This window comes from Hypanus sabinus, chromosome 20 (assembly GCF_030144855.1).
Source record: "Hypanus sabinus isolate sHypSab1 chromosome 20, sHypSab1.hap1, whole genome shotgun sequence".
Taxonomy (NCBI): Eukaryota; Metazoa; Chordata; class Chondrichthyes; order Myliobatiformes; family Dasyatidae; genus Hypanus; species Hypanus sabinus.
Window position 1 is genome coordinate 9,955,231 of NC_082725.1, and position 25,998 is coordinate 9,981,228.

General features: G+C 39.9%; 1 protein-coding gene across 1 annotated transcript in view; it reads right to left on the minus strand.

Annotated features, from left to right (window-relative positions):
- The window catches only part of tax1bp1b (Tax1 (human T-cell leukemia virus type I) binding protein 1b), a 98,260-nt gene that overhangs the window by 20,963 nt on the left and 51,299 nt on the right, over positions 1–25,998 (minus strand). The window contains exons 9-14 of the mRNA XM_059945057.1: positions 19,683–19,928; positions 18,712–18,867; positions 16,983–17,094; positions 8,252–8,373; positions 6,733–6,855; positions 2,316–2,411 (exon numbers count right to left, since the gene is read on the minus strand). Coding sequence (XP_059801040.1) covers positions 2,316–2,411; positions 6,733–6,855; positions 8,252–8,373; positions 16,983–17,094; positions 18,712–18,867; positions 19,683–19,928 — 855 coding nt within the window. The remainder of the gene's footprint in view (positions 1–2,315; positions 2,412–6,732; positions 6,856–8,251; positions 8,374–16,982; positions 17,095–18,711; positions 18,868–19,682; positions 19,929–25,998) is intronic.

Below are 25,998 nucleotides of genomic sequence, written 5' to 3' on the forward strand. Positions count from 1 at the left end.
CTCTCTGACGGTGGTGTCTGAAAAGAGGATGCTGTCCAAGTTGCATGCCATCTTGGACAATGACTCCATAATGTACTGATTAGGCACAGGAGTACATTCAGCCAGACTCATTTCACCGAGATGTAACACTGAGCGTCACAGGAAGTCATTCCTGCCTGTGGTCATCAAACACTACAACTCCTCTCTCGGAGTGTCAGACACCCTGAGCCAATAAGCTGGTCCTGGACTTATTTCCACTTGGCATGATTAACTTATTATTATTTAATTTATGGTTTTATATTGCTATATTTCTACACTATTCTTGGTTGGTGTGGCTGTAACGAAACCCAGTTTCCCTCAGGATCAATAAAGTATGTCTGTCTGTATACAGAAGGTTTTGGTCAGGTATGGATAGAGAATGAAATACAAAATTCAAAAAACTCTTTGCTGTCACTTTGAAGATTATCTAATTCCCAAACCGGAAGTACTGAATGAATCAGGAGATTCAGTTTGCTGAGGTCGAGATATGGCATTCAAGAAGTCTAGGTGGGCCATCATGAGGTATTTCTATGTGAAATTAGAGACACAATTGGATGCGCAACAGCTGTGCTAATGTTTGCATGCCATTACTTCCTACAAAATGAAACTTAACAGCATGAATGGTAGTGGTGCTTCACTCCTTGATGAGTTAAGTGATTTTATACATGCTTTCAAAGGAGGTATAACACTAAACCTGGGAAAATCCCTACAGCTTCTGGTGACCCTGTTTCAACATCATTCAAAAGGGTATTTCATGATGTGCCTGGTCAGATACTGAAAACCTGTGCCACTAATTGGCTGAAGTATTCAACGGCATCTTCAACCTTTTACTGCTGTGTCCAAGGTTTCCATCTGCTTCAGAAGAGCAGTAATCATACTGGTGACCAGGAAGAGAAGGGAGAGCTGCTTCAGTGACCACCACCCAGCAGTATTCACATCTCTCACAACAAACTGCTTCTCGAGGTTGGTCACGACTAGAATTTACTTCAGTCTGAGCAAAGAACTGGACATGCTGCAATTCACCTACCACCACATGGTACCATAGCAGCTAATGCATTTTCCCTGAGACTACGTGTTTTATCCTGGTGTTTTGGTTTCCTTCCAAATTCCAAAGGTGTACAGGTTAGGATTAGTGAGCTGCGTTGGTGCCGAAAGCATGACTATGCTTGCTGGCTACCCCCAGCACATACCTCGGAATGTGCCGTCTTTTGACGCAAATGACGCATTTTGCAGTATGTTTTGATGCACACATGACAGATAAAGCTAATCTATAACAGGTCTGCAGCGAAAACGATCTTACTTGGCTTTGGAGCACCCAGACAACAGCAAAACATACATCAGGCTGTTGATTATCGATTACAGCTCAGTGTTAAATATCATCAGCACCTCAGTATTGACTGCCAAACTTGTAAACCAGGGCCTCTGTACCTCTCTCTGCAACTGGGGTCCTTGACTTCCTTATCAGAAGACCATAGTCAAAACAGATTAGTGATTACATCTCCTGCAAGTTGACATCAACACACAAGCACACTTCAAGGATGTGTGCTACGCTTACTACTCTGTTCCCTCCACACTCATAAACACCATCTATAAGTTTGCAAATAACACCACTGCTGGTAGAATCTCAGAGCATTCACTGTCAGTAAGACCAAGGAAATGTAACCTTCAGGAAGGGGAAGTTGGGAGAACACACAACAGTTGACACTGAGGGGTCTGCAATGGAAAGGGTGAGTGGCTTCAGGTTCCTGGACATCAATGTCTCAGAGTATCTATCAGTTCCACACACCGATGTAGTAGTCAAGGTGGCACACCAGCAGCTCTACTTCACTAGAAGGTTGAGAGATTTGATATGTTGCTAAAGGCTCTTGCAAATTTCTACAGATATACTGTGGAGAGCATTCTGATTGGCCAAGAAGCTCCAATGCACAAGATCACTAGAGGCGGTACAGGGTTTTGACTCAGCCAGCTCCATCAAGGACACAACCCTCCTCAATATTGAAGATGTCTTCAAGAAGGCTGCATCCACATCTAAGGACGCCACCATGCAGAACATGCCCTTTTCTTGTTATTCTCAGGAAGGAGCAATAGGAGCCTAAAGACCCACACTCAATGAATCAAAAACAGATTCAACCCTGTTAACAGATTTCTGAGCAGTGCTCAGAAAACCCATGACTGCTTTACTTAATTGTAATTTATAGTAATTTTATGTGTTTGCACTGTACTGCTACTGCAAGACAAATTGTCATCATTGCACTTCAGAACTCAGAAAATGTACTGGATAAGATTGAAGTACTTACGTTATTCAGCACTTCCAGCATTTCTTTTTCTTTACCAACCTGTGCTAATTTTGCTCTGAGTTCCTTTATTTCTTGCTCTTTCTCTGAGAGTAGAGCCTGGAAGAAACAGTTTGCGGTAAGAATAATAATGCCTCTGCTTCCATTTAATATTACTGAAGCACAAGTATTGTGCTAAGCCTTTATTACCATACTTATGCCCGCTATGATGTGTAGACACCATCACAAGTCAAACCACTTTCTTGCAGTCAGAATATTAAGTTTTCCCACAGCACTGCAGTTTTACCCTATGGCACTACCCTTGATTCAACCAAAACAGATTTTCCTCTGATAAATAGCCCTTCTCTCAAAAATTGCATTTTAATATGGTAACACTTCCGCCATCTCGCCTTGTTCTGTGAATGAGCCTTTCATTTAGAACCCTCACTTTGAATTACATACACAAATATCATCCAAAGCTTCCCACAAATTTTCATGGGAAGTAATCATTTTCACCAATGCCAGTTCACAGGAATATCCCACTGCCCTGCAATTTATTATTCCTGCTTTGCCATCAACTCCCCCTTAATTCTACCTCACTTGCACACTAGGAACAATCCTCAGTGGCCAAATAACCTACTATTATATAGATCTTTGAAACGTCAGGAAATATGGATGAAAGTTGCACATGGATGAAAAGGAAGGGGAACATTGATCTTGGAGTAGGTAAAAAGGTTGGCTCAACGTCATGCGCCGAAGAGCTCGTACAGTGCTGTTCTGTTCTATGTTCTATGTTTTTAGGCCAGCAGAATCCAATGCAATCCCAGGGAAAGCATACAAATACACAGACAGCACTAAGAATCAGGATCCAGCCCAAGTTGCTGGAGATATAAATTGCCTTCGTGTACATGTTTGGTGGGAGAATCAGTGAGGTATTAACAGATACATGACAGAGAATGGGCTACAAAGGAATAAGTCAGCTAATGGAACAGCTCTGTGAGGTAGGAGAGACTTAATAGGTAACTGACTTCCACTACAAATAGTAGTGGATACAGCCCAGTCCATCATGGGTTAAGCCCTCTCTGCCACTGAGCACATTTATATGGAGCCGTGTTGCAGGAAAGCAGCAGCAACCATCATCAAGGTCCCCTACCTTTCCAGGCCATGCTCCCTTCTCGCTGCTGCCATTGGGAAGATACAGAGGCTCAGAACCTACACTACCAGCTTCAGGAACTGTTATCCTTCAACCATCAGGTTCCTGAACCAAAAGGGATAACTTCACAGCCCATCACTGAACTGTTCCTACAACCTACTGTTTCACTTTCAGGGACCCTTCAATTCTTGTTCTCAATTTTTATTGCTTATTTATTTACAAACCCCATTTCCAGAAAAGTTGGGATATTTTCCAAAATGCAATAAAAACAAAAATCTGTGATATGTTAATTCATGTGAACCTTTATTTAACTGACAAAAGTAAAGATTTTCAATATTTTTACTGACCAACTTAATTGTATTTTGTAAATATACACAAATTTAGAATTTGATGGCTGCAACACACTCAACAAAAGTTGGGACAGAGGCATGCTTACCATTATGTTACATCACCTTTCCTTTTAATAACACTGTTTAATCGTTTTGGAACTGAGGATACTAATTGTAGTAGATTTGCAATTGGAAATCTTGTCCATTCTTGCTTGATATAAAACTTCAACTGTTCAACAGTCCGTGGTCTCCAGTGTCTGATTCTCCTTTTCATGATGCACCATACATTTTCAATAGAAGATAGATCTGAACTGGCAGCAGACCAGTCAAGCACATGCACTCTGTGTCTACAAAGCCATGCTGTTGTATCCCATGCAGAATGTGGTCTGGCATTGTCCTGCTGAAATAAGCATGGAAGTCCCGGGAAGAGACGTCGCCTTGATGGCAACATACATCTCTCTAAAATCCTAATATATGCCTCAGAGTCAATGGTACCTTCACATACATGCAACTCACCCATGCCCTGGGCACTGATGCACCCCCCATACCATCACAATTGCTGGCTTTTGCACCTTTCGCTGATAACAATCAGGATGGTTGTTTTTATCTTTGGCACGGAGAACTCGACACCCATTTTTTCCGAAAACTAGCTGAAATGTGGACTCATCTGACCACAGCACACGGTTCCACAGTCTTTCAATCCATCTGAGAATAGCTAGGGCCCAGAGAACTCACCGGCGTTTCTGCATAGAGTTGTTGTATGGCTTCTTCCTTGCGTAGTACAGTTTCAAGTTGCATTTCTGGATGCAGCAACGGACTGTGTTAAGTGACAATTGTTTTCCGAAGTATTCCTGAGCCCAGGTGGTTATAATTGTCACAGTAGCATGACGGTTTCTTAGACAGTGCCGCCTGAGGGCTCGAAGATCACGTGCATTCAACAGTGGTTTCCGACCTTGCCCTTTACGCACTGAGATGTCTCTGAATTCTCTGAATCTTTTCACAATATTATGTACTGTAGATGTTGAAAGACCTAAATTCTCTGCAATCTTGCATTGAGAAATGTTCCTTTTGAACTGACTAACAATTCTCAAATGAATTTTAGCACAGAGGGGTGAGCCACGACCCATCCTTGCTTGCAAAGACTGAGCCTTTGATGGACGCTACTTTTATACCCAGTCATGATACCTCACCTGCTACCAATTAGCCTGCTTAATGTGGCGTCTTCCAAACCGGTGTTACTTGAATATTCTGTGCACTTTTCAATCTTATTTTAACTCTGTCCCAACTTTTGTTGTGTGTGTCGCAGCCATCAAATTCTAAATTTGTGTATATTTACAAAATACAATTAAGTTGATCAGTAAAACTATTGAAAATTTTTTCTTCGTACTTTTGTCAGTTAAATAAAGGTTCACATGAATTAACATATCACAGATTTTTGTTTTTATTGCATTTTGGAAATTATCCCAACTTTTCTGGAAATGGGGTTTGTAATATTATTACTATTTTTTTTACTCTTTGTGTTTACAGTTTGTTGTCTTTACACATTGGTTGTTTGTCAGCCATGTTGGGTGCAGTCTTTCATTGATTCTATTGTTTCTTATATTTATGGCAAATACCCATAAGAAAATGAATCGCAGGGTTGCATGTGGTGATGCAGGAGTGTGGGCATGAGGGTGAGGGTGCAAGGGTTAAAAAAAAACAAATTAAATCCACTATGATTCAATGTTGTGAAACAATAAAACATCAAAACTTCCGGGGGGGGGGGGGGTGAATGCTTTTTTATAGGCACTGTAACTGTTCTTGAACCTGGTGGTCCCAATGGCAGCAGTGAGAAGAGAACATGACCTGGGCATGACCCTGGGGGAATGCTGTTTCATTTAGCTGCATACATTTGTATGTTTGAATGAGAATTAAACTTGAACTAAATGTGAATTCAAATAACCAAATACGTTCAATGATACTGATCAAAATGCTGTACTCTGCTGAAGTTTGCCAAAAACACTATTTCAAAGCTAGTTCAATTTTAGCCATCTTATTGTGAATTTGATAAAAACATTACTCGAAATTAACATTGCTTAATAGACCTGCGTTATTACAGGCAAATTAGTCATACTGTGAGAGGTAAGGAGCTCGCCCAAGTCAAGTTCATCCTTAAAAATGAGATTTTCAGACAATATTTTTCATTGGAAAATTCTGTGTAAAGTTGTACTTGTACCACAATATTGTTTCTGTTTTTAAATCTCCAACTATGTAACTAATTTGACTTCTGCATAATAAAAATGGGTTCGGAAGCATATTGATTTGGAATGTACCTATTTATCCACATTCAGTATCGATTGTGAAATATGCTTCAAATATGCCCATGGCCAAATACTGAAGATTTTACTTTACAAATGACAACAAGAGTGCCAGATAATTTTTTCAGCACTCTGTCAAACTGTGTGCCACTTTTAAGGAACAATGTACTTATAGTTGTCCTCCTGCAGAGCTGTGACCCAGTGTTGACAATTCCTTCTGGCCCACAGACACTGCTTCATATGCAAAATTACTCCAGCAGATTGTTTGTTACTACAGATCCCAGCATCTGCCCTCTCCAAAATCAACACCTGCCATTTACTATGGAAGTCCTGACCTGTTTTAAACTTCTCAAAATACAACAGTTTGCAATTATGAGTTAACTTACAGCTACCATTCCTAGGCATACTTTCTCAGATGATCTACACTACATTCTTATCCAAACCGTTAACCTGAATAATACCACGGCACACAACTGAATAGAAATATATAAATGAATGAATTTTCCATAGCTATTTCTGAAATTTTGCAAATTTAAGATATTTCAGTACAATTATGCAATATATATCACTGATGTTTGTTGGCAAAATTTAAAGGCAGCAATAGTCAGATTGCCAAACCACTATTTTTTTTCCCTGACTTAACCATTGTTGACTGGTTTTACCTTATACTGAATATCCTCTGTAGCTTCTTGCTTGAGGGTGGTATTTATTTTTAACTGTTGATCCAGTTTTTCTTGTACATGAGCCAATTCTTCTGCAAAAGCTCGACTTCTTTCATTCTCTTCCTGAGGATAAATTACAGGTGAAAGTACTGTCAGTAAGAACATTTAGGTAGTAATTTGTCTCTCATTTTATGTTCCAATTAAATTTCTACCCCATGTAGGAGCAAAAATGGAAAATTTAAACTTTCTGCCATTGGTTGGTGAGGTTTTGTTCCAGTAGAGGTTCTTGAAAACTAATTCCCCAGCAGTTAGGCAGATGAAATCCCCGGTACGGAAAGAGCCAACATTTCAAGTCAACAACCTTCGTCTATGAGAAACATCGCCTGTCCATTTTCCTCCCACAGTTGCTAGCTGACCCACTGGATTCCTCTAGCAGTTTGTTTTTCACAAGGATGTTGCCTAGAATGCAGCATTTCAGTTAAAATGAAAGAGTGGATAGGCTCGGCTTGATTTCCTTGAAATTTCAAGGGTGAGGGGGAGCCTGAAGAGATCACAAAATCACGAGGGGCATAGATAGGATAGAAAATAGGAAACTTCACCATATCGGAGTAAAGAGGTTTAAATGGGGCCTGAGAAAGATGATTTTTACTTAAGGATAGTTGGAATCCAGAATGCACTGCCCAAGTGCTAGTGAAGGCAGGTACACCACTCCCCACCCACCTGTTGTGCATTTTCCCTGAAATACATTTGATAAATTAATGGAAACACAGCCTACAAGGCACAAGCATTTTTGGATTAAATTATGTGGTAAATTTGAAATGCCCCTGAAAGACATTCAACCCTAAGGTCATTGGCAAGAATTTTCGAAATTTTCAAAGCAGAGGACTCGAAGGAACTCAAATTACTAGGTTACAGAGACCAATAAGGATCCAAGTTAGGATAACCACAGTTGAATCATCACTAGAATACAGAGAGCATTGAGAGCAGTCAATGAGAGTATTCACTTGCAGTTGTTACACAGCAATTAGTGACAGAAAACATTCAGTCATTAGATGTGGAAAAATTTGGTTATGACAATATTTGGGCACCTACAAGTTAGCAGCCTCTTGCAATGTACTCATCGACCACAATGCTTATAAAAACATGTTAGTTGGCTAAAAGTCTAGCAAATTAGTGCTGAGCTTTACCAGAAAACAAACCAGATGTGAAGTGAAATTCTTTCTACTTCCTTCCAATAATAACAAATCCATTCCCCTTTCAAGACATTTCTGAATGATATTATCCATTTGTGTTCACCTCATTGTTTTAAACTAAGATTACTAGGAACTGGAGTTTAACAGTTCCGGAAAATAATTTATGGGATAATCCTCGAGGCAATAAGAGGGGAAACTTTCAAACCATGCCGTATGCCTTCTTCACCAGCCTACCCACACTTATGTACATTAAGATATCCATTATGAAACCATATATTGCATTGCATACAGGTTTATTAACAATTATGACAAATAGGCTTACTTACATCTAACATCTGTTTGCATTTTTTGTACTTCGCAGTTTTCTCGTTTATTTCTTGACTCATTTTACTGATTTTTGTCTGCACCAAGAGATCAAATGTGTAATCAAATGGAGCAGGCATGACGGCTGTTGGGGAAAAAGACCAGAATTTTAGCCACAAAAATAATTCAATGAACTGTTACATTACAGCTAAAGAACAATAACAGATGCAAAGAACAGGAGTAGGCAATTCACCCACTTCACGGATTAAGATCATGACTGGTCAGATTATAACCTTGACTTTGTATCATTGCTTTCTTCCCCCCAACTATTCACAACTTTACTTATCAATGATCTATCTAGCTCTGCTGCTACACTCTTTAAGGAAGAGCTTTATTTATTTATTTTCTTTAGTGCTGCAGCATGGTAACAGACCCTTCTGGCCCAATGAGCCTGCGCCACCACATTACACCAATGTGGCCAATTAGTCTACCAACCCATTTGAACATCTTTGGAACATAGGAGGAATCCACAGCGCCCACAAAAATCCTGGTCATGGGAAGAACGCACAAATTTCTTACAGACAGCATCGTGAATTAACGCGGTTTGCTGGCGCTGCAATGGCATTGTGCTTTCCACTATGATACCTTGTTGCCAATAGATGGAGTTCTCATGACTCCAAATGTTTGAGAAAAATATATATATTTTTGTCTTTCCATCACTTAATATTGGGAAAATATTTATTTTTAAACAGTGACCTCATAATTCTATATTCTCTAGCATAAAAAGAAAAACATTCCCTCCTCACTGTTAAAATCCTTCAGCGTCTCTCAATTTCGTCACCTCTCTTATTTACAAAGCCCAGCAGATAAAAGACTAGATTGTTCAACCTTACCTCATAAGGCAATTCAATCAAGTCCAGGTATCAATTTAATAAAACTTCGCTGAACTGCTTCTAGTGCTTTTAACATCCGTCTATAATTAAAACCCAAACTGTGCACTACACTTCAGATGAGGTGTCACCAAAGCTCTATAAAATTTTACTTTTATTCCAATTTCTCTTGCAAAAAGCAATAATACTCATTAGCTTCCCTCATTACTTGCTACATATGCACTCTAGCATTCTATGCATCATGCATGAGGATACACAGATCCTTTTGCATCTCAAGAGCTCTGCATCCTCTCAGCTTTTAGATAGTATTTTTATTTTACTTGTTAAAACAGACAATGTCACATTTTGCCACATTGTAATCCCTTTGTAAAATCTATGCCCAATCTCACTTAAACCTTCTCACCAATGTTTAAAGCTTCCTTCTGGCCCTTCACAACATTTTTCCCCCCCATCCATCTCTATCATCTCAGCAAATTCAGGCACTACACCTTTGGTGACATCATCTATTTATACAATTTGTAAAATGTTGAGGCTACAGCATCAAATCCTTTGGCACACTAATTGTTAAACTTGCCAACTAGAAAAAGAAATTTATCTACTCATTTATTGCTGTCAACCACTCATTCTATCCACACCAGGATGTAATACCAATACTATAACGATTTAAACTGAGAGAAGCAATTCATAGCAAAAAAATTTGATTATAAAATAACATTAAATTTAATTATCTGATGCTGACCCAGATGTCCATCCAAGCTAGTGAGTGCACTTGCCTGTGCTTGGTCCATATTCTTCTCATTTCTATGCAAATATCTACCCAAATATCTTTTAAATATAATTGTATTTACCTCAATGACTTTCTGTGACAAGATCATTCCAAATATCCACCCCCCCCCCCATGTGGAAAAAGCTGCTTTTTAAATCTTTCCCCTCTCAACTTAAACTGATGTTCTTTAGTTTTACACCCCTCTACCCCAGGATAAAGACAGTGACCATGTGTACAACCTTATCTATACCCATCATTTATTTAAAACTCCAAAGATGTAATGATGGGGTTTAAGCTTGTATCCATAAACAATCATCTCCTTCAATTAATTAGAATGATTCACAAACATGCACAGACATTCTGCGACATGATTTCTACATATGTATATCATGGAGTGTCTGTGCCAAGTGCAGACTTAGTTTCCCTCTGCCTACTTTTGCTTTTCTCGACCATTAAAACCATGTTTACTGGCTTTGTAAGGTTAAGTCTTCCAGCAAATTCTATAATTACAAATCTGAACACCGACAATTATTTCTGGAATGCCAAATTCAGGAATTATTCAAATAAATTAAGGATTATTTCCTTGGCTACCTTGGTTTTCAGTCAGATAGATTATAATGGATCAGAAGTGGCTTGGTTTTCTATTATTTTAACTCTCAAGGTAACAAAAATGTTGTTATTCTGTTTATCATACTTCCCAACAATTTGAATTATTCACAAATACATAATAAGCCCTTTGATCAATGACTCTCACAATGCAGTGCTGAATTGGATGAGACTGTCCACCACTCAGCCCACATTGTACTATAGAATTTGGCTAAGGATTAGTGTGAAGGTATGTGGCACTTGTGCCAGTGTTCCAATTTATGCATGCCAGCCTCTAGATCAGACAGTCATCACAACCAGATGTCTTGACAAAAAATTTAATCGTAGGAGTTTAGGAGGATGGTGTATCTTCAGAAACAGCCATGTTTGATACCCTTTTTTTCCCCTTTCAAGGTTCTTTTGAAGACCCTGACCTGGAGTTACATGTTGACTTCAGCTCTTTGTGGAAATGGGACCTGCTCTCAGCGCCTCAAAGCCAGCTGCTTTTGATATACCAAGGACGCAGCTTGGAAGATCTGTGTGCCTTCAGGGTGCCAGATTTTTGTGGCTCTAGAGGTGGGCGGATTCAAGGCTGGTGCTGCCGCCTGATTTGTCATGGGAGTACATGGAAGGTCGAAAGTAGCGAGCTGACTGCTGGCTGTGTGCCCAGAAACCCAATTTCTTTGGGCATAGAGCTTGGAAAAAGCAACACAACCATAAATCAGCAAGTTGTTTTGCTATGTCTCCCCTCTCGCTGTGAAAGGGGGCACTTCTTTTTCTCTTATTAGGGAGAGAGCCTGTGGCATGTCGAATACTGGGTGAACAAGTGGTCTTTGGGGCACTGTAAGTCTGTGTCTTTACTGATGATTTGCTGCACGCTTGAGTGCTTGGTGGGGGGTGCTGATGCTTTTTCTAGTGGGGGGGTCATTGCTTTGCTGCGGCTTATACTTGGAGGGGAGTTGGGGGGGTTTTGGGGGTCTAACATTTAACTGTCATTCATTCTTTGGGGCACTCCACTGTTTTTGTGGATGTTTGTGAAGAAAAAGAAATTCAGGATGTATATTGTCTACATTACTCTGACGTTAAATGTAGTACATATTGAAACCTTCCTGAAGTGGTCAGGGAAGGCTAATATGCATTCAGAGTTAGGTTATGTTGTGTAGTCTGCCAAGAAAATTAAACCAAATAAAACACACACACACACTCAGTGGGCACTTCCCTCTACATCTCTTCATTAATGCAAAAATTAATTAGTGCCAGTTTACGTTGGTGCTACCAAAGGATTGTGACAGCTTACTGGTAGCCCAAAAGCAAAGAAATTCAATTAAAAACAATACTGATAACACATTTTTTAAAAAAAGTAAACGGTGGTAAACTATCACCACTAACAATGAAGAGGCGAGTGAAGGCAAAACAAATTAGAGATGTGCCATGCTGGTGTGCTGCAAAATTGACACAAATGAAGTTGGAGCCGTACTGCTTGGAGTGAACGATTCTGACAAAAGTCAAAGCAGTGAAGTTCCGATGCCCGTCAAATTAACCCCATTGCGAGGGTGGATCACTCTAAGCGCCAAGCCAATTTGGAGAGGTCGAGAATGGCTTCTTTGGCAGCAAAATCTAGGCCTGAAGTGAATTATTGTGTGGCATGTTCTAGGCCCGGAGCAGTTTCCACAGATGAGCATGGGTCCTCATGCGAGACACAATCTGCCGTTTGTACAATTTAAATGAAGGTCAAACAGGGTGTTAAAACAGGTGTCTTTGGAAAGACAGGGTGTTAAAGTCAGCAAAGATGGATTGCTCCAAGTGCCATGCCAATTTGGAGAGGTCAAGAATGGCTTCTTCAGTAGCAAAATCTATGCCTGAAGGGAACTACTGGGTGGCATGTTCAAGGTCCGGAACGATTCGCTGTGGAGGATCAGAGGAATTATCCACTGTTTGGGCGATTGGCGCCAGCCCAGACAGACTGGGGGAACTGCATACCAAAGGCTTTGGGCCTACTCTAGGCTGCTTTCAGGATTTGGTTCGGAACACTTGTTGTTACTCGCTTCTTACTGTATGCATGATTTGTGTTTTCCCTCTCTCTCTGCATATAGGGGATTGGTCTTTTTTTAAAAATTGGATCCTTTCAGGTTTCATGCTCTATGGCTGCCTGTGAGCAGACAATCTCAAGATGGTACAAATCATACATCCTTTAATAATAAACGCACTTTGAATGTTAACAGCCAATCATCTGGCAGCAACTCAATGCATAAAAAAGCATGCAGACATGGCCAAGAGGTTCACTTGTTATTCACACCGAACATCAGAATGGGGAAGAAAGGTGATCTAAGTGAGTTTGACCATGGAATAATTGCTGGTGCCAAACGAGGTGGTTTGAATATCTCAGAAACTGCTAATGTCCAGGGATTTTCATGCACAACAGTCTGTAGAGTTTACAAAGAATTGTGCAAAAAATCAAAGAAACATCTATCAGTGGCAGTCCTGTGGGTGAAAAATGTCTTATTAATGTGAGAGGTCAGAGGAGAATGGCTTGACTGGTTCTTGCTGACAGGAAGGCAAGAGTAAATCAAATAACTATGCAGTGGTGTGAAGAAGAGCACCTCGAAACACATAACACGTTGAACCTTGAAGTAGATGGGCTACAGCAGCAGAAAGCCAGGAACATCCACTCAGTGGCCACTTTATTCAGTACAGAAGGTAACTAATAAAGTAGCCACTGAGTGCATGTTTAAAACAAACATCTGGGAGAAATATGTATTTTATAGCTCAATATTCCATGACATCACTTTGGGCCTGCTGCTCTCTGTTAAGAGTTTGTACGTTCTCCCTGTGACCATATGAGTTTCTTCTAAGTGTTCTGGTTTCCTTTCATATTCCAAAGATGTACAGTTTAGTGTTTGTAAGTTGTGGGCACGCTATATTGAAGCCAGAAGCATGGCAACACTTGTGGTTTGCCCTAAGTACATCCTTGGATTTGTTGGTCATTGACTTAAAAATGATGTATTTCACTGTGTGTTTCAATGTTTTGATGTACATATGCCAAATAAAGCTAATCTTTTATCTTTATCTTTACTGAATCAATAGCACCTCCTGCTAACTATGGAAAATGTTTCCAACAAAGATTCCATGATCTCTGTCAAGTATTTCTCCTTTTCCAATGCTGCCGCCGTTTGGTATCACTTCAAAGGGATTAACTGGCTGACAGCTAATCCTATTAATGAATTTTTACAGTCACAGAAATAAGTAATATTTAATTAACTCTTTAAACATTATACGATAGTTAAGCCATTCATTGCCCTGACAGTCAGAAGGAGGTGCAAAAGAATCAACAAGTCAATAGTACTTAGCAGAGCAACGAATATTTTCATAACGCATGCATGCTAACTTGCTAGTTACAGCTGTAAATACACTCTGCATCTTGGCTCACTAACGGGACTCTCTGATGACACTGATACTTGTACCCAAATTAACTTCTTGAAGGCAAGGTCCCCCTCACATTACCTCCCTAGAACAGTGAATTCCCTGGCATGGAGAAGTATGGCACAGAAATTGCTCATCTAGTCTATGTCAGAGCCATTTAAACTGCCTGCTCCGATCGACCACAGCCCTCCATATCCCTTCCATGTACAAACTTCTCTGAATCACGGAAGCAATCATTTGAGGGTCTTCTGTCTGCACACACTGTTGGAGAAATCTCTCAAGGATTTCATTGTCAGTGATACTTTAATATAACGCAGATCCAAAGATACCGAAGCATCAATGATGGAAATACTCTATGTTAATGCTGATTCCTGGTTACCAGCATCTGCAGTGAATTCTTTTCAAACTCTGCTCTGTTGGAGCACATGATCCAGTTTGAGGTATGCAAGATACAAGACTGATGGATGGATATTTCAGTTTAAACTGTTTATTGTGTCAGATGCACAATCTAAATTTAACAAACCTGACAGACTTGGAAAGTCTCACAAGAAGGTTTCTATCTGAGCTAAGTAGGTTGGTATAATTGACCTGCAATAGAAGAAATGATCCACTTTGTGCAGAAGTTTTTTTATTGATGTAGATTTTGAATAGGAACTTTATACACTGTGACATGACAACTGCCTGCTTGATAATGATTAATATGTCAAAGTCTGTGTTTACTTCAGAGATGCTGTGCACTATGACCTATGATTCATTGAGAGAGTCTTATAGGTGAATGTAAAAACATCTAAAGCAAGCACTTCCTGAAAAGTGTGCTGGGTAATATGCTTTTGGTCCAAAACAAACTGATTGATTAGAACATGATTATATTATTAAATCAGCTGAAGTATCATAATGATTTTAGAATTTAAAAAAAAATTGTAATGATGTTACAGATTTATAAAATTAGACCAGGCTGTTTACTTAGCAATAATTATATCTTGGCTTGCCATTAAAAACTCACTATAGATTCTCACAGTATTTTTCAGTGGGCTAGTCTGTCACCACATTTAAATTCCTTTCAAGTTCAAGTGATTTCAGCTCAATAATGCTGGAGGAACTGTGGAATTTCCACATTAAGTTGGGCATGCTGTGAAAATCCTGGGGCTGCTGTTAACTTTATGGATTGATGGTAGATAACACTACTTCTTCCATCATTACTAGACAAAATTCAAGCGATAATACCAGTATTTCGTGGTCTTATTCACCATAAAAGAGCAAATCTATTCGTGCAATGACTAAATGTTGAGGAGATGTAAAAGCTTTCAGGGCCTAAGATAAAATATATAACGTGCATTATACATGGACAGAAATCCATGCAGATAAAACTAAAGCTGACCTAAAGCTGTTGTTTTAACATTTTAGAACCATAGAACATTACAGCACAGAAACAGGCCTTTTGGCCCTTCTTGGCTGTGCCAAAACCATTTTTCTGCCTAGTCCCACTGACCTGCACCTGGACCATATCTCTCCATACACCTCTCATCCATGTATCTGTCCAAGTTTTTCTTAAATGTTAGAAGTGAGCCCACATTTACCACTTCATCTGGCAGCTCATTCCGTACTCCCACCACTCTCTGTGTAAAGTCCTCTCAATGTTCCCTTTAAACTTTTCTCCCTTCACCCTTAACCCATGTCCTCTGGTTTTTTACCTTCCCTAGACTCAGTGGAAAAAGCCTGCTTGCATTCATTCTATCTATACCCATCATAATTTTATATACCTCTATCCAATCTCCCCTCATTCATCTACGGTCCAGGGAATAAAGTCCTAACCTATCCAACCTTTCTCTGTAACTCAGTTTCTCAAGTCCCGGCAACATCCGTCAGCCTTATTAATATCCTTCCTGCAATTCGGTGACCAAAACTGCACACAATACTCCAAATTCGGCCTCACCATGCCTTATACAACCTCACCATAACATTCCAACTCTTATACTCAACACTTTGATTTATAAAGTACCAAAAGCTCTCTTTACTACCCTATCTACCTGTGATGCCACTTTGAGCAAATTTTGCATCTATATTCCCAGATCCCTCTGTTCCACTGCACTCCTCAGTGCCCTACCATTTACCTTGTACATTCTACCTTGGTTTTCCCTTCCAAAGTGCAATACCTCACACCTGTCTGTATTAAATTCCATCTGCCATTTGTCAGCCCATTTTTCCACCTGGTCCAAATCCCTCTGCAAGCTTTGAAAACCTTCCTCACTGTCCACTACACCTTCAATCTTTGTATCATCAGCAAATTTGCTGATCCAATTTACCACATTATCATCCAGATCATTGATATAGATGACAAATAACAATGGACCCAACACTGATCCCTGTGGCACACCACTAGTCATAGGCCTCCACTCAGAGAAGCAATCCTCCACTACCACTCTCTGACTTCTCCCATTAAGCCAATGTCTAATCCAATTTACTACCTCACCATGTATACCTAGTGACTGAATCTTCCTAACTAACCCCTCCCATTCAGGACCTTGTCAAAGGCCTTACTGAAGTCCATGTATACATCATCCACTGCCTTCCCTTCATCCACTTTCCTTGTAACCTCCTCGAAAAACTCTAATAGACTTGGTAAGCATGACCTACCACGCACAAAGCCGTGTTGACTCTCCCCAGTAGTCCCTGTCTATCTAAATACTTGCAGATCCTATCTCTTAGTACTCCTTCCAATAATTTACCTACTACCAACGTCAAACTTACCGGCTTATAATTTCCCGGATTACTTTTAGAGCCTTTTTTAAACAACGGAACAACATGAGCTATCCTCCAATCCTCTGGCACCTCACCCATAGACACTGACATTTCAAATATATCTGCCAGGGCCCCTGCAATTTCAACACTAGTCTCCTTCAAGGCCCAAGGGAATACCTTGTCAGGTCCTGGGGATTTATCTACTCTGATCTGCCTCAAGATAGCAAGCAGCTCCTCCTCTTCAATCTGTATAGGTTCCATCACCTCACTACATGTTTGCCTTATTTCCATTAACTCCAAAAAAAAAAGAATGGGGGCTCATTGGTTAGATGGAGGCTAACCAATTATGCATACCTGGAGAGTTGTCCTGAATAAAATCTGCTGCTGATACTGGAGGTGATTCAGTATTTGTTTCATTATCAGTTAGCTTCTGCTTGTTAGAGGATGTTCCACTTTTCTTCTCTTCCTATTAATGTAATGACATGATTAGATTGACCTCTTTTAAGCAATTAACATCCTTTCCTACAAAAGCAATGACATAATTTGCTTCTGTGAGCACTGCTCTGCCAACTTCCCTCTGATTGTATCATAGTAGGATTCCACATAACGTACTGTGCACAGTTTTGATCTTTTTAGTTAAAAGAATGAACTTCCCATAGCAGAAATGCAGTGTCAAAATCAGGATTTATTATCACTGTCTTATATTACGAGAAGCTTGTTGTTTTGAAGCAGCAGTACAGAGCAAAGATATAAATTACAGAATAAACAAAATAGTGCAAAAACGAAAGGAATAGCAAGGTGGTGTTCATGAACTGTTCAGAAATCTGAAGACAGAGGGGAAGAAGTTGTTCCTGAATCATTTGAGTGCAGGTCTTCACGCTTCTGCATATTCTCTCTGATGATAACAATGCTGGACGCTGTCTTTGAGGCACCACCTCTTGAAGATGTCCTTGATTTTGGTGGGGGAGGGTGGAGTAGAAGGAATGAGAGTTGAGCCTTTGATGGTGTTAGAGAAGTCTACAAACCTCTGCAGCCCCTTGCAGTCCTCTGCATTGAAGCTTTCATACCAAGCTGTGATGTAACCAGTACTCATAACTCAGCATTTACAAGGGTTTCCTTGTACAGGGTAGGGTTGCCCACTTGCACTGACAGTGGGAGAGTCTATGATCAGAGGGCACAGCTTCAGACTAGAGGGATGTCCCTTGAGAACAGAGATGAGGAGGAAATTCTTTAGCGAGAGGGTGGTGAATCTGTGGAATTCATTGCCACAGACAGCTACGAAGGCCAAGTCACTGGGTATATTTAAAATGGAGGTTGTCAGCTTCTTGATTAAAATTATGGGGAGAAGGCAGGAGAATGGGGTTGGGAAGGAAAATAAATTAGCCATGATCAAAAGGTGGAGCAGACATGATAGGCCGAATGGCCTAATTCTGCTCCTACATCTTATGTACTCACGAATCATTATGTTTTCACATCAAGTTAGATGAGTTGCTTATTGAAAATTCTTATTGATACCAACTACAGCAGGTGATTCAAATGAATAATTACAGGATAACGTGGAAAGTATCTTGGATGACAGAGAAATAAAGATGGCACAGGCCACATGTACTGGCAACAATAAATCTGCTCGGGGAATTCAGTAGGTCAACCAGCATCACTGACAGTTCAGGTCAAAACCTGCAACTGGGCTAAAATGGGCAAGCAATTTCAAAGGAAGGATAATTCCCCTCTATACCACCACACCCCACCAAAGATATTGCTTGACCCACTGAACTCTTCCAATAGATTGGTTCTTGCTCTGGATTACAGCATCTGCCATCTCCTGTCTCCATACATTCTACCAAACCAGAAGATAAACTCCAGTTTCTAGGCCTAGGACATTAAGCTAAGGGCTACTACAATAATTTCTACACTATTATTCATTAACTTTTCAGTACTCAGCATTTTAAGGAAACATGGAACCTGATATAGTAAAAATTAAGTAAACTAATCAATTGAAGGAATTAAATCTGGATGTTTAGTTTTATTTTATTTTAAATCTTTTATATTACCGAATGAGAAAAAAACAAGATATTCAACTCACCAACTGTTCTGTGAGTTTGATAACTTGCTTCTGCAGTTTTTGACAGTCCTTGTATTTTTCTTTGTAATGTTCTGCAGCCATTTGAAGCCTAAGTTTTAAATCTTCAACCTCTTTATGCAATTCTTGTTCCACGGTGCTGCCAGCCACTGAAAAACCCTAGTTGTGAATTTCATAACAGTCAGTCACTTTACATTTTATCATCTGTTCTCAAGCAGAATGATGTTCACAAAAGTGCTTTTATTCTTATGATGAATCACAGTACCCTGTTGTACCTTAGGCAACAATCCCCAAGCCTTTGCTTATAAAAAGGAGGCAGGAGAAGAAAGCAGATTAACTGAAGAGGAAAGAAAGAGTATGATGAAAAAGGGAGAAAAGAGGTGTTGCAGAAAAAGGAGAAAAGAGGGGACACGGGCAGTATGGTAAGGGAATGAAAGGAGGGAGATGGGAGGAAAATACAGAGGAGTGAAGGGAAACATGAAGACCACAGCAATGTGGGAGGGGACAGGGCAAAGGGATGGATAAATGAGCACCTAGATCAAAGAGTGAAAGGGAAGGCAAAAGGATAGATGAGAGAGTAGAAGGAAGAAGAGTGGGACTAGTAGAGTGGGGGCTGAGCAAGGGAGTGGATAAGAGAACAGAGAGCAGGGTGATGAGAGTTAAAGACAGGAGTTAAGAGTAAGAAAAGGTCAAGGATGAGAAAGGGGGGAATTGCAAGGGCAGGAAAAATACAGGAGGAAATTTGAAAGTAAGGTAGAGGAAGAGAGAATGTAAAGGAACAGATGAGGTGTGAATGATAGGAAATTTAAATGGTGTGATTGGATGGGTGGGCACAGAAGAAAAGGTGTGTATAAGAGAGGAGTGGAGAGAAAGGCAAGAAAAGAGTGAGAAAGAAGAAAGGGAAAAAAGTGAGAGGAATAAGTTTTTCAAACTGAAGGATTTCCAACATAACCAGGAGAGAAACACTGGTATACCTTCTCTTTTTTTGACAAAGCAGTTCTTAGCATTTGTATTTCTGCTTTACATTTATTCTCAGTATCAGCAAGTTCCTGTTTTAGTTGATCAATTTTTATTCGTGCGCTATGCAAGTCACCCATAGTTTTGTCACGAGCATTGGAAGTATCAGCAAGTTCCTTAGCCATTAGGATGACTTTTTGCTCACTCGCTTGCACATGCTCCTCAGCTTTCCGTAGACATTCGCGAAGAACAGAAACTTCATCCTAAAAACCATAGGAAAATATAGTATAGAAATAAAAAGCATACATGAACTCCTGTGCATAATAAACTATTAAAATGCCTGTCTAAAAAATTATAAGATAGGAGCAACAATAATCTGCCTTGAGATTTCTGAATGGACCATGAACCCATGAATACTACCTTACTACAGTATAAGTAAAATAAATATTAAGATACATAGAAACACATATTTATATTTATTTAAAGGCGCATGAGTGAATCTGCAGATGCTGGAAACGTTTCGGGTTTCAGCCCGAAACGTCGTCACTACCTCCTCCCATTGATGCTGTCTGGCCTGCTGAGTTCTGCCAGCATTTTGTGTTTTTATTTATATTTATTCATATTATTTGTATTTATATTACACACACACACACACACACACGTCACAATGTGTTCCAATTAACTGGAATCGATTCCAGTTAACTGCAACACATCAGGAACAGTACATTTTGGATCAATTAAGCAGTGGTCCCAATTAGCTTAAGTTTTCTGGAAATAGTTAAAAAGGTATCAAAGACAAAAAACATAGTTAACTGAGTAACAAATTATAATAATTGAATTGACTTTATTTCTTACATCCTTCATATACATGAGTAAAAATTACATCTCCTTCAGAATGTGCAATTTATAGTAATTTGTAATAAATTGTATGTACAACAATCAACATAGCATAGAAATACAAAATTATAAGTGAGAATTAAACAGTCTGATGGCCTGGTGGAAGAAGCTGTCCTGGAACAGTTAGTCCTGGCTTTAATGCTGTAGTACTGTTTCCCAGATGGGAGCAGCTGAAACAGTTTGCGGTTGAGGTGACTCGGGTCCTCAGTGATCCTTTGGGCCCTTCTTACACATCTGTCTCTTGTAAAAGTCCTGAATAGTGGAAGTCCACATCTACAGATGCACTGGGCTGACTCCACCACTCTCTACAGAGTCCTGCAATTGAGGGAAGTACAGTTCCCAAACCAGGCAGTGATGCAGCCAGTCAGGATGCTCTCAATTGTGACCCTGTGGAAAGTCCTTTGGGTTTGAGGACTCATGCCAAACTTCTTCAACCATCTGAGGTGAAAGAGGCGCTGTTGTGCTTTTTTCACCACACAGCTGGTATGTACAGACCCACTTGAGATCCTTGGTAATGTGTATACTGAGGAACTTAAAGCTGTTCACTCTCTCAAGCCCAGATCCATTGATGTCAATAGGGGTTAGACTTCTCCATTTCTCCTGTAGTTCACAACCAGCTATTTTGTTTTTGCTAAGTTGAGGAAGAGGCTGTTTTCTTGACAACACTGTGTCAGAGTGATGACTACTTCTTTGTAAGCTGCCTTGTTATTATTTGAGATAAGGCCAATCATAGTGCAGTCAGCAAATTTAATTAGCAGATTGGAGTTCTGGGTGGCGACACAGTCATGGGGATACAGAGAACAAAGGAGGAGGCTTAGGACAGCCCTGGAGGCTCCTGTGTTGAGGTCAGAGGGGCAGAGGTAAGGGAGCCCATTCTTACTCCCTGCCGGCGATGACAGTTAGTCTAGGATCTGGTTGCACAAGCAGGGTGAAGGCCAAGGTTTCTGAGCTTCTTGTCAAGCCTGGAGGAGAATTATGTTGAATGCTGAACTGTAGTCCAAGAACAGCATCCTCACAAGCATCCCACTTCTCCAAGTGTTTAAGGACTATGCATAAAGCTGTGGCTATTGCGTCATCTGCCGATCGGTCGTATCAATAAGCGAACTATAGGGGGTCCAGTGTGAGTGGTAGCACACTGTGGATATAGTCCTTGACCACTCTCTAAGCATTTGCTTATTATTGAAGTGAATGCGACAGGACGCCAGTTGTTCAGGCGTGTTACCACCTTGGTCTTTTTAAGGTACGGGAACAATGGTGGATGTTTTGAAGTAGGAGGGCACTCTACACAGAGAGGGAGAGATTAAAAATGATGGTAAACACACCTGCCAGTTGTGCCGCGCACATCCTGAGTACCTATCCGGGATGCCGTCCGGTCCCACAGCTTTACAATTGTCCACTTGTTGGAAATAACTGTGTACTTCAGCCTCAGAGAAGACCAAAGTGCAGGTCACTTCGGCTGCTCTCCTTGGGGGCTCAGTGTTGGCAACGTCAAACCAAAACGTTAAAAAAAACAATCTGGGAGATGGTGTGCAGATCATGCCATAAGCTGTGTGTATTGTAGGTGGCGAGTCATGTCTTGTCTCTGTATTGTCATTTTGCTGCCTTGATGATTTTGTGTAGATCGTGGCTGCATTTCTTGAGTTCTTACATATTTAAATGAAATGCAGAATAAATTAGAACACTACCAATACTACTATGATACTATAAAATTGTGTACCAGTTTCATCCAGTGTACACTGTTGTGTTCTTTTGATTAACTGCAAACAAACAAAATTGGTCCCTGTGTAGATAATGGACTGATTTCACACAATGTTTTCAATAATTGTATCTGTCTTCATTTTCATCCTAACATTCAAGATGTTTGAAGATATCTTTGTAGTTCCTAACTTCTTGTTGTTCCAGGAAAATGGTGGCGTGTTCAGACGCAGCAGCCTCTACAGGACCAGCCAAAAGGTATTTTTGTCTTTTTCACAATGGCAAGACAATTCTGGACATTAAGAACTTCATGTCTACCCCATCAATGAGTTGCTGCCTGCTACAGAAAGATGTTGGAGTTGTTGCAAAAAGGTGCTGTACAGTTTAACACAGTGATTGTCTTGGACATTGGCATTGCAAAATACTGCAAGTGCAATTCATTTTCATTTTTAAAATCTTTTTATTAAGTATTATTGATTAACAAAAAAATACACTGTCAAAGTCGTTATATGCAATAAAGAATTAAATTAGCAAATAACAGCTAAGCAAAATATCAATAATAAGAGAAAATAAAGTATTAAGAATATTTTTTGAAAGAAATAGGAGGGGAAAAAGAATCCCTAACTAAAAAAAACCCTACTAACTGAAACAAACAAGCAAAAAAAAACAACCCATTGGGAGCACAACCCTGGAGCTATACATCATACAAGCTTCCATAGGAAAAAAATATCAATCCGCCAACTCAAATCCACCTAAAAAGAAATTGGAAGGAAATCATATTAATTAACTCAAATCAAATGATAGTAGCGGGCAAATGAACCCCACCTTTTCTCAAAATCAAATCGAGGATTGAAAGTTCAACTTCTGATTTTTTCCAAACTAAGGCATAACATCACCTGAGAGAACCATTGTATCAAAGTAGGAGCAGAAACATCTTTCCATTTCAACAAAATAGCCCTTTTGGCCAATAATGTAATAAATGCAATTACATGTTGGTCTGATGGAGGAATACCATGAATATATTGAGGGACTATACCAAATACCTCATCTCGCGCCTAGGTAGCCTCCTGTCTGCTGGCATGAACATCCAACTCACAGACCTCCGTTGATACCCCTGCCCTCCCTTACCCCCATCCCTATCTATTATTTTAGTCTGGTTCTCTTTCTCTCTTTCCCCCCCCCCCACTATAATCTCCCCCCAGCCCTACCTTTCTTTCTCTTTTATTTTCCATAATTCTCCACCTTCCCCCTAGCCCATTTCCCTCCAGCCTATCACTTCCCAGCTCTCTACTTCATCCCTCCCCCCACTTCTTATCGCCTCTCCACCATCCCATGTTACTTCACTCCTGATGAAGGGATTCAGCCCGAAACATCATCGCTACCTTCTCCCATAGATGCTGTCTGGCCTGTTGAGTTCTGCCAGCATTTTGTGTTTTTATTAAAACTGTCAATTTATTAGGTTGTAAATTAATTTTTAAAACTTTAGAAATTGTAGAGAAAATAGACTTCCAAAAATGTTTCAGTACAGAATATGACCAAAACATATGTGTCAATGTAGCTGTCTCGGTTTTACATCTGTCACACTGACTATCAACATTAGAAAACATTTTAGACAGTCTCTCCTTTGTTAAATAATAACGATGTACAGTTCACTGATTTATTGGTGAGGACAATGGTAAGGGAGTTGTGTGGCCTGGGTTGTACTGAGGACTAGGCCTCATGCCACAGGTTTGCATGTTGCAGCTGTCCAGGAGGGGAGATGCCACAGGTACTGTGGCATGGTGCCCATGCTGGCTTGGGGGCTAAATTAACAAAGATACTTGAGAGTTAAGAGCATTTTCAAATCCCATGATGAGAACAAAATATGCTCCAAATATAACAGTGCCACAGTAAAGTACTTTTCAAAATGAAAAAGAAAAGGAACAAGCTTGAGTCACTAGGGCCCTCAAGCCCCTCAGCCTCAACAACTCTTCTGCACCGGTTTCCCATATCCTTCATTCCTCAATCGGTTAAATATTTGTCTATCTCCACCTTAAATATATCAAATGATCTGGCCTCCACCACCCTCAGGGCAGAGAATTCCAGATATTCGCTACCAGCTGGTACAAGAGAAGGAAAGAAATTTCTTTGCACATTTCTAAAAAAGTATTAGCAAGCCTTTGGAATTTTTGGAGCTTTGAGAGGTGCAAGATTTTAAGCAAAAAACTGTGCAGAGACAAAAATCACCAAACATAATCAAAAGCATTTTAGCAATGAGATTCTGAAAAAGACACTTGATACTGCTCAAGAATAAAGGGTACAATTTTTCTAAGGAAAGGAAGCCCACCTTCCTTACCAAATATATATGAATCAAATTAAGTGTGGTTATAAATGTAGCAAAAGAGGACGTATTATTTTGATATTTAATTTCTTTATTACTATGTTGTAGCATTTACTTTGGGCCTGAATTGTTGCCAGAAACAAGGCAACTTTTCCACACCTGCTAAAGTCCTCAGTAGCAAAGCCTCATATGACAGAATGTCATACATATGAACAGGCCAGAACAAAAACTAAACATGAAACAGCTGAGAAAGAGCTGGCAGCTAGCTGAAATCCACTGCCAAAAGGATTGTCAAACATAGCAAAAATATTCTGAATGTGCCAATGTTCACAAACATTCAAGAACTTTGAAAAAAAATTTTAAAATCTATGTAGATTATTAACTTTATAAACATAAATGCAAGATTAAAATAAAAACTAGCAAAGAAGAATTAATTTTTTTTAAATGCAGATTAATATGTGGAATGCCCTGCCAGGAGTGTTATCAGAGGCAGACACATTAGGGGCATTTAAGAAACTCTTGGTTAGGCACATGGATGACAGAAAAATGCACTATGTACGAGTGAAGGGTTAAATTGATCTTAAAGTACGATAAATGATTGGCACAACATCATGGGCTGAAGAGCCTGAACTGTGCTGTAATGTTTTATGTTAATTTCTACAACTTCCTACAGGAGCACCTTCAAGAGTGTTCTATCTGGCTGCATCACTGTGTGTGGTTGGAAGCTGAAAGGCATCAGACCACAAAACCTTACAGAAGACAGTAAAATCCACCAAGACTATTGTCTGGGTCCCCTTCCCACATACTTGTGACACTTACTGTTAGCATTGTATATGAAGGAGCTGAAGGATTGTTGAGGATCCCTCCCACTCATCTCACAAACGTTTTGACCCGCTACCATCAGGAAGGAAGTACAGAGGTATCAGGGCTATGACTGCCATACTGGGTAACAGCTCCTTCTCAGTCTGTGAGACTACTACCACTGAGATCTTGTCCCTAGGACAGTGAACTGTTTACTGTACTGTTTTCCTGTGCTGCGCAGTTCACATGTTGTGAATTATATTTTATTAATTTATTTGTGGGAATGAACACACACACACACACAAAGAGTCAGATGACAATAAACTTGAACTTAAGCTTAATTAATACAAAGCAAAAATACTGCTATCGACTGCAGTCACTTCTCTCCACAGTAGCGAATGGAAATCATTTCTCCTGTTCCAGGTTAAACCTGGCCCAGGTTCAGTGCGTAGAATAACGGAGGAAATGCAGGCAACTCATATTTCGCTTTCAGACTGCATGTGGAGTCCAACATCAGACTGCTGTCAAGAAAGCCCTAGCGTTGATCAACTTGCAAATTCAGCATCTTCATATTCATGTGGGAGTCTTTAATATCCTGATGGGGATAAAATGAGGGCAGT